At 31.1% G+C, this 10,324-nt stretch overlaps 1 protein-coding gene across 3 annotated transcripts in view; it reads left to right on the top strand.

Annotated features, from left to right (window-relative positions):
- Positions 1-221: 221 nt before the first annotated feature.
- The window catches only part of LOC129313709 (disease resistance protein RPV1-like), a 23,536-nt gene continuing 13,433 nt past the window's right edge, over positions 222-10,324 (top strand). The window contains exons 1-8 of one of the 3 annotated variants that reach the window (XM_054957025.1): positions 222-390; positions 505-1,006; positions 1,637-2,264; positions 4,374-4,646; positions 4,753-5,244; positions 5,355-5,856; positions 7,117-7,593; positions 8,708-8,791. In XM_054957025.1, coding sequence (XP_054813000.1) covers positions 516-1,006; positions 1,637-2,264; positions 4,374-4,646; positions 4,753-5,244; positions 5,355-5,856; positions 7,117-7,593; positions 8,708-8,791 — 2,947 coding nt within the window. In that variant the 5' untranslated portion in view covers positions 222-390; positions 505-515. Of the gene's footprint in view, positions 1,007-1,636; positions 2,265-4,373; positions 4,647-4,752; positions 5,245-5,354; positions 5,857-7,116; positions 7,594-8,707; positions 8,792-10,324 lie in introns of all 3 variants that reach the window. The other 2 variants (XM_054957027.1, XM_054957026.1) reach the window with 2 other exon arrangements.

Raw genomic sequence — 10,324 nt, 5'->3', positions numbered from 1 at the left:
ATAGTGATTTGACTGCTCTGATTGCTTAAAATCTTAAAATTTCATGATGGGTCCCACCTGTATGTTTCCCTAATCACGAGTCTGCAACCTCACTTTCACTTTCCTGCCATTCTTATTACTTTATTGACTTGGTCCTCACCCTCCTTGCTAGTCATCCACTCCTTCTTACCATTATAATTAATAATAAATTAATTTATATTCTTGTCGGCGAGATAGTTTAAATGGTCAGTATAAATAAACTTGTCTTCTGCGTATTCACTATCTTTCCATTGCTTCAACTTTTCCTGACGATTGGGATGAAGAAAAGCAATTGCGGACTCCATCTTTGTTCTTGTTAGTTCCTATTGCTGCATTATTATGCCTCACATCTACTTCATTTAGGTTTTCACAGTAAGTAAACTCATTCAGATCTGTAAGCAAACTCTTTTTTTTTTCTTTTTACAAGCTGCTTCGTTCATATCTCAATTTTGGAGAAGCTTTGATATCTTGGTTTCATTTTTCCAGGACAAGCTATCATGACAACACAAGCATCAACATCATCTCCCATCCATGATCATTGGAATTATGATGTCTTTATCAATTTTAGAGGAGGAGATACTCGTTATGGCTTTACTGGAAATCTGTATAAAGCTCTAGATGAAAAGGGAATTCACACCTTCTTTGATGATAGGGAAATAAGAATGGGCGATGAAATTGATCCAAAACTTCATGAAGCAATCGAAGAATCTAGGATGTTCATCTGTGTGTTTTCTAAAGACTATGCGACCTCAAGATTTTGTCTTGATGAACTTGTCCACATCCATCAATGTTCTAAGAGAGATGGACGACGAATTTGGCCAATATTTTATGATGTGGAGCCATCAGAAGTGCGACATCAAAAAGGAAACTATGCACGAGCTTTAGATAAATATAAAAGTAAAAACAGAGCTGATGAGAACAAGATGGAAAATTGGAAGGCTGCACTACGTGACGTGGCAAATATCTCCGGCAAACATTTCACACCTGGGTAATTGGCACCATTGATCTTTGATTTTTCTTTTACGCAGCTTCATATTAGATTATAAGAAAATTATTATGAATTACTTGCAGAGTAAGCATGAATCTATTATATTGTGATTTCTCTCATTTTATTTTTTTGTAATTTGTCAGGCATGGTTTATATGAATGTGAGATAATTGCAGAGATTGTGAAAGAAATCTTCATCAAAATCAATAGTAGTCTCTCGTTTAATGTTGATGATTATCTTGTTGGAATAGACCATAGATTGCGACAAATAAAACCTCAATTACAACTTAGATCAAAAGAAGAGGTCATCATGTTCGGAATTTATGGAATTGGGGGTATAGGTAAAAACAACTATAGCACGTGTCATGTATCACTCATTGGCAGATAAATTTGAAAGTCTATGCTTTCTCCATGATATTAAAGCAAACTCAAGTAGCTTAGAAAGAATGCAAGAGATAATGCTTTCAGAGATTTTAGGAGTGGAAATGAAAATCGAAGATGTAAACAAAGGAGCTGAACTTATAAAAAGGAGGCTCAAACGAAAGAAAATCCTTTTGATTCTTGATAATGTTGATGAGCATGAGCAATTGCAAAAATTAGCTGCTAATTGTGATTGGTTTGGCGCTGGCAGTAGGATCATTATTACGACGAGGGACATGCAGTTACTTGCAAAACATGGAATTAAGAGAAAATATGAGATGGAGGCATTGAATGATAAAGAATCTCTTGAATTATTAAGTGGGAAAGCCTTTAGAAGTATGCAAGTTCCTGCAAGTCACAAGGAAGTTGTCAAAAATTTGATGCATTATGCACAAGGTCTTCCCTTAGCACTAGAAGTTATAGGCTCTAACTTGCAAGGTAAGACAGTAAGGGAGTGGGAATCTGCATTAAATCAATATGAAAGAATTCCCAATAAAAAAATTCATCAAATATTGAAAGTAAGCTATGATGGCTTGGAACTATTTGAAAAAGAAATTTTCCTTGATATTGCTTGCTTCTTCAATGAACTCTTCAAAGGAAGATCATTGAACTATGTCAAAGAAATGGAGGAACGTGTTCACAATCTTGATCCACACTATAGTATTAGTGTGTTGGAAGACAAATGCCTCATTAAGACTGAGGTTGATCGTATTAGGATGCACGATTTAATACAAGATATGGGAAGACAAATTGTTCATCAAGAATCGCCAAACAGGCCTGAAAAACGCACCAGATTATGGCTCAATCAAGATATTGTTCAAGTTTTGGAAGAAAATACAGTAAGTAGCACTAATTTGGATTATTTAGGACTTGTTTGGTTTCTATTTTTATTTTTTTATTTTTAGAAACTATTTTGTAATACAGTTTTTAGAATTGTTTTTTTTAAAAAAAATAAAAGTCTGTTTGGTTATATTAATTTAAAAATAGTTTTAGAATTAAAAAAAAGTGGATATTGATAGTTGTAGGCAATTAATAGTGGTTTTTATGATAGAATTTGATTAAGCTATCTATATTTTTCAATAATCAAATGTCATATGTCCTAAAAATAAGAAAAAATAAAATAAAAACAACTTTAAGATCTTTCTATTTTTTTTAAATGAGACCAATTTTAAAAACAATTAAATTTAAAATGCTAACTTAAATAAATTTTAAATTTTTTATTTTTAAAACAAAATAATTTTTTAAAACAGAAACGAAACAGGCCTCTGCATTCTTTTCTTTTTGGCTCAAGGATCTGGTTTACTATTATATTCTTCATGTCACCTATGCTAAATGGATTGGTTTTCGAGAAAACTTACAAAGGAAGAAAGACTTTGTAAGTAGTAAGACTGACAGGACCTATTTTTTGAAGTTTAATTTGTTTCCTCTATTTAAAATATCATACTTGTTTTGATTTCAATTAAGAAAATATTTTTTCTTTGTTTTACGATATGTCGTAATGGTTGTATTCATTTAACAATAAGATTTTCATTGGCTTGATTAGAAAAAAAAAATTCATAAACTTGAAATCATAATTAAAGAATGCTTTCTAAATAATAGAGCTAAAATAGTAAAATACAGCCAATGAAAATCTAAAATTCAAATATCTAATAATGAAGGGCTTTTGATTCATATAAATTTTAGTTTTGTTTCGTAACAGTATGAAAATTTTGATTGGGACTTCATTATTATTTTCCTCCTTGTTTCTTGATTTTGTTTTCCACTGGTTCATGATTTGGAGGAACTATGAGTAACACTAATTGGGATATGTTTTTTCTTTCTTCTTTTATTAATAATCTTATTGTTCCTTGCATAATTTCTTCAATTTTGGATGCATCACTATTTATGAGATTTAATTTTCCCCCTCATAAGTTGTTCCTGTTATAAAGAATAACACAGTAAACATATATCATATGGACAGATAAATTTTCCCCCCATTTTTGCCTTATAATTTTATTGTTCTTTTCACCATTTTTTTTTGAAGGAATTACAGTTCATGAAATTTACATTTATTTTCCCTATTTTCTATTAAGCCGTTAACTTACGCTATATATTTCCAACAATTGCATGAGTATTATTTCTTTTCGACTTCTAGTTTCTGGTGTTGGTCCTCTCACACTGTTATTGTACTTTAATCTTTTTACTTTAATATAATATTTTTTTCAAAAAATTTGAAATCAAGATTATGTCGGATGAAATGGTTTTTGAGATTTTTTTATTAAAAAGTTACCATGTCAAAAAAGATATACTTGATCAATGGATAACATTATGTCGTGTTTTTAACCACGTGTTTTTAATTTCTATTATGAAAATAATCCTTCCTCTGAAGGATAATGACGTTAAAGTCCCAAAATAATAAATTTTTGATAGTTAGATCCTCAACAAATTTTTTTATAAAATTAAATGTAAATATATGTTCAGACAGTTATAAATTCAAGAGTTTTAATTATAAATAAGATATTTAAATTCTAAAGATAACTTTCAATTTGGAATTAGGATTTCTATTTACAACTATTTGAATCAATATCTGCAATTTATATTTTAAAAAATTTTGTGAGAGACATAACTGTTATAAATTATCTATTTTGAGACTTTATATTGTCATTCTCCCTTTCCTATAATTGTTTTATCAGACTAAAATCAAAATCTAATGAAATTATAGGGACCGTTGATTGTGTTTTCCCTTAACATTATCAGCAGTTATTTAACGATTGATTTATGTTGGCTTAGAATGAATACATAAAATTGAAATTATATTAAAGAATTCATAAAAAAGAAAAGACAAGTGTGTAGCTAATAATGTATTATGTTTATTATTTGCCATGTTTAGGATGTCGCTGATAATTTGTTAGGACATCTTTTTATTCCCTGTTCTAATTTTATTATTTATTTACTTACTTTTGTTGAAGGGCACAAATAAAGTTAGGATGATAGCTTCAGAAAATTTGTCCAAATGTAGAGAAGTAATTTGGGACGGAAAAGCCTTTGAGAAAATGAAAAATCTCAAAATTCTTTGTTTTAAGAATTTAAAGTTTTCAGAAGGCCCCAAATATCTACCCAATAGTTTAAAAGTGCTAAAATGGGAAGAATATCCTTCATCATCTCTGCCACCCAACTTTCGTGCAAGGGAACTTTTTGTAATGAATGTGCCACATAGTCGCTTAAAGTCGGTGGAATTCAAGGTAAGGACCTCATATTATGTGCATTTATTTGGATATAAGTAGCCCTCTATTTGATGATTGTTGATTTCTTTAATTGGACAATTTTTTATGGTTTTATCTTCTGCAGATGGCCTTGAATCTAAGTGTTTTGAATCTCAAAGAATGCCAAAATATTACACAAATATCTGATTTATCTGGCATCTCAAATTTAAAGAAATTAAATCTTCATGGATGCAAGAATTTAATTGCCGTTGATGATTCGGTTGGAGAATTAGAAAGACTTGAAGTCTTGAATGTGGAAAAATGTGCCAAACTTAAAACATTTCCCCATTGTATCAAGTCACCGTGTCTTAAATCGCTCGATCTTTCACAATGCTCAAGCTTGAAGTACTTTCCAGAAATACTACCGAAAGTGCCACTAAGAACACTGGATGTGTGGGGTAGTGGGATAGAAAAACTGCCTGCATGCATAAAAGAATGCATGTCTTTAGAGGAATTTTGGTTAAGTGAGTGCAAGCATCTGCAAGAAGTGGAAGGGATTCCACCAAACTTGGAATGGTTGGTTGCACAAAATTGCGTATCGTTGAGTTTAGAGTCGAGAAGCTTATTGTTGAGTAAGGTCATTAATTTTTCTGTCTTTGGAATTTCTTTTTTTATATTTACACATCCATTAATTATTTGAGACTCTCCTATATACTCTCTCACACACACATTTCTTTTGTTTAACAGGAAGTAATTGGGGCTGGAATAAGAAAACATGGGGCTTGTTGCTCTAAAAACTTTGTCATGCTGGGATCAATTATCCCAGAATGGATGGATGTCTGTAAGAAAGGAGGATCTATTTCTTTTTGGTTTCGTAATGTCATTCCAACTTTTTGTTGTTGTGCTCTTCTCACACCAAGTGCTGATTATGAATGCGATTTCGACTTTGGGATGCGCATTAATGGAATACTAGTAAATGTGCGAATCAACGGGCGTGTATTTCACAATATTTCCCTAATTAAAGAGGACTCTATATTTCTCTGTATACCGGATCGGGACAAAGATTATGAAAGGAGACAAGTATTGAAAGGTGGTGTGTGGAATAATGCAGAGATTTCAATCCGGCAGCATTCTTCGGATTTGGGTGGTGTAAAGGAGAGTGGAATTTATATGATAAGACAACATTGTAACATGGAAGATATCCGATTCACTGGTCCCTTAAATTTGGATTCCCTGAATATTGACCAAGGTACATATGCCATATATGAATAGATTAATTGCATTAAAATTTTATGTTACTTGACTAAAGCACTTCATTTCTTTTTTCCAAGTAAACATTTAAAATTAAATCAAATTTTCTGAAATGAAGGGAGTGCACTATGTGTAAGAAGTTTCTATATATATATATATATATATATTTATGTATTTATTTTATACCTTCACAGTTGGGGAAACTTCACAGATTAAATTGCTTTGTAAATTTCATTATATTATAGCTTGTCTTAATAATTGTCATCGTAGGTGATATATGAATTCTATTTGGTTACATTATATACCCTAAAAATGTCAATAGTCTGCAGTCTAACTATATGTGCATCTATTGCTTGAGGAAAGGTATGATGAGAGAAATCCCACATGTCAATATTTATTATTAAATAATAATTAAATAAATTTATTATAAAATTAATAGATTTGAATTACATATGATGATGTCATCAGTTTTTAGGGTGAGAAGGACAATAATAATTTGTAACAATATTATATATATATATATATATATATAATCTCATTCTATTCTCGACCCTAGAGTGAGGGTTAGAAAAAATGAATTTAAAGTGGCTAAAGATGGCCACTCTAAATTTGAGATGTTAGAGAAGATCCTGGGAGGAAATGAAACTAGAATTTAGTTTCATATATAGCTGCATCACTAAACATAAATTTGTTCATTTTGCAGGTTCTTTCCAAGAGAATTTGGTTTGGTTTGATTGCCAATTTTTTATTTTTTTATATAAAAACCAATACTGACGAAATTGTTTGAATTAATCTTTTGTGACATATGACACATTATGGAACTAGAGAGCTCGCGTGGTGGTGACAATGACACCCACCTATACTTTTCAAGCTACATACATACATTATACTTTAAAATGCACAAGGATCCATTTTTACCACAAAGAAATAGAAAAATATTTGAAAAGATAAAGGAAAAGGGATGGAAATTAAACTAAGATTCTTATTCATTTACAAGAAAAATAAACTATCATTATAATTTTAGTCATTTGTTCATATTATGTGTACTTGTATTGGATTTCAGCAAGTCAATTATAATTTATGAGTAACATGTTTCATAGGAATAACTGCCATGTGAGAATAACAATGGCCATCACATTGTTTCTTCTGAAGTCAGTTATGCAAACCAAAAAAAGATTATGTGATATAAGAGTTTGTGACACAAACTTGAAATCTTGACAGTGTACACATGTGTCTTAACTAACTACTTTTCTTGTAGAATGTATGGAACATTTGGCTGAATATCTGGAAACGGTGTTTGATTTGTCAAAAAGTAGCTGCAGAGATTGGGTTGAATGTATGCGGGAGGAAAGCATCCCAGAATGGTTTCACAAGCGCACTAAAGGACAAGATGTTTCTTTTTGCTTTCGTAACAACTTTCCAACTCTCTATGGTGGTGCTCTTCAAAATTCCGACTATAATCGGCTCCACCCACTTTCAATCTCGATAAATGGATGTCACTTTTGTAAAGCATATTATTCCTCATTGAAACTTGGTAATACAGTTGTGTATGGTCTACAATTGGCCTCCTTTGACGAGAAAGAAATGAAACGAGCATTTCGAGAAGGTGAGTGGAATTATGTAAAGATCCGTGTGTACGATGCAAAAGAGAGCGGAATCTATGTAACAGGACAACAATATAATAAGGAAGACATCCGATTCACTGATCCTGATATGGATGCCATGGCTAATCAAGGTAATGCTTTTCTCCCCATTCTTTTTTATTTAATTTAGATTAATATAATTTTTGAAAATTCAATGGAGTGATCATATATGTCTGACAAGGTTTTTGTCTGTTTAGTGTTAAGCTAAAACAAAATGGGTGAGCATGTTAATTTATTCATTTACACTCTTGAGAAAACACTATGTTTCTTTCAATAATTTATTCATTGTTCATCATGTCTTTTGAGATCCATGGCAGTTCTGAATGATTAGCATTTCCTTGGAAGATCAAGTTTTTGTATAGAAAAAAAATCATTTGAGATATATATATATATAATATATATATGCACACACACATAAGCTAGGATTTTTCTATATATATACATACTTATTTCTATCAATTTTCTTAGGATCGAAATTAAAATTTTGATGTTCAAGTTGTATTTGAAATTACATAATGTTATATCATCCATGACTTAACTACCATCGTTATTTGTAGATGATAAAAATTTCATTTTGTTGGAATATTCTTGACAAGTTTGTGGTATTCTTTTATATTCTTTAAAAGTGGATCTGATATTTCTTTTAAAAAGTGAATTTCCCGTAAATCAATTTCACATTTATTCTTTGTGTGTGTGTGTACATTTATTTATTTTGGTACATAAACAAAAATTGAGCCTTCTTTCAAAAGTGAGCCTACACCCCACCTCACCTTCGTTCAATTTCATGCAATTGTTTTGGGTATCAATGGGGAGTTTCATTCAAAAGTAAACGAAGTACATCAGTGCTTCATAATGATAAGGGTATGATTGTAATTATATTAAACGCAGACTAATAAAATAATAAAACTGGTATGATTGTTGTTCTATTGCTAATTATTAACTAGGCTCCAATTTGTGCATTTTCATTCCTCATCACCTGTGTTTTTACAAAAACAAAGTCGTTTGTACCTTCATAAATAGATTTTAGATGCATATATAGGTGCATCACTTGCGATAATTTATACAGAAATAAATTTTAGATCCAAACATTGGTTCATTACAGTTTCTTTTGTTAGTTTGTTCGCCATTTTTCAGTTTGTTATAAAACCACTAACAAAGTTGTGTTTTAATTAATTTTTTGGGACATATGACACATTATGGAACTAGAGAGCTGGTGTCGTTTAGAGAGCTGGTGTGGTCTTGATGATGATGATGATGATGAGGATGAGGACGAGGATGAGGATGTTGAAGGTAATTCTATTCCTGCACTATTCTTTAATTTAACTAGATGTTTACTCCTCTGTGTTGCATAGAATAGTTAACATTGTTAGAATATTTAAGTGTGAGTACATTTGAATTGATGTAAAAAGTGTCTTATTGAATAAAACTAAATTTAATAATTATACATAATAAAATAAAAGTATTTATAAACTTGATTCTTGAGATTTTAAGTGTGTATCCCACTATTCTTCACCAGTTTATTCTCATCTTATTTTTTATAGTGAAATAAAAATTAAGATGTTCAAATTGTATTTGAAATCACATAATGTTATACCATCCATGACTTAACTAACATCACTATTTGTAGATGATACCAATTCCATTTTCTTGGAATATTCTCGACAAATTGTGTGTGTATTTTGTTTATATTCTTTAAAAGTGGAATCTCATTTTTTTTAAAAAAGGAGAATTTCCAGTAAATCAATTTCATGTTTATTCTTTGTATATTCATTTATTTTGCTCAATCTTATTTCTTTCTCGTCATCTTCTCTCTGATAAAAGCCAATGCATTAGTTTTAGCTTTGTCCTATATAACTGGTAACCCAAGTACACCTCTAGGATCCACCACCTCATTAATCCTCAACCATTCACAAACTTGTGACTTCTTCATTTGGTACATTTGTAGAAAAAAAAATACACTAGATTTATCCAGGTTTGCTTGTTGACCTAATGCATTACCATATACCTCAAAAATCTCAACATTTCACAGCTTATTTATTTTCCCTTAAAAGAAACAAGAATCATCCCCAAAAAAGAAAAAAAAAACACATACACCAGTAATGTCATTTTTCAACATATGATTCCTAGCCATATTAGAGAGTACCTCAGCAACAATTATGAACATATAAGGAGACAAGGGGTCCCCTTGTCTTACTCCCCTACCTAGTGTAATATCTGCTAGTTTCTTACCAGATAGATTTATATTGTACTTCATTGATTCAATGCATCCCATAATTTGCTTGACCCACACCTCAGCAAATCCCATTTTGAGCAGAGCTTCCATCAAAAAAATCCCACTCAACCTTATCATATGCCTTGCTCATATCAATCTTCAAAGCTAATTCATACTTCTTCTCCTTCGTAATGAAAGCTTCATGTGCCACAATAATGTTACATTGAATCAATATCTCCTCAACAAAGACACACTGATTTTGAGAAAATCAACTTTGGCATAATACTACTCTTCATTCTATTTGTCATTACTTTAGCGATCATCTTGTAATAGAAATTACACAGAGGTTTATATTGCCTAACATTTTCAGGTTTGTCAACTTTTGGTATCATAACCAAATCTGTGTTATTAATATCCTATAGGTCCACACCTTCATTTGAATACTTCCTCACAACTTCAAACAACATATCAATTACCCACTTTCTCCCAAGAAAATGATAAAATTGACCTTAAAAACTATCAAGTCTAGGTACCCTCCCTCCATCAGTTGGAAACATGCCAATCTCACTTCTTCCTTGCTCAGTTTTGTGTTGGCAGAAGATTATCACCAT

Source organism: Prosopis cineraria, unplaced genomic scaffold (genome assembly GCF_029017545.1).
Source record: "Prosopis cineraria cultivar Desert tree isolate PC_DT_omini unplaced genomic scaffold, ASM2901754v1 PC6, whole genome shotgun sequence".
Classification (NCBI taxonomy): Eukaryota; Viridiplantae; Streptophyta; class Magnoliopsida; order Fabales; family Fabaceae; genus Prosopis; species Prosopis cineraria.
Note: the sequence above shows the minus strand (reverse complement) of the source record. Positions and strands in the feature narration are given on the sequence as shown.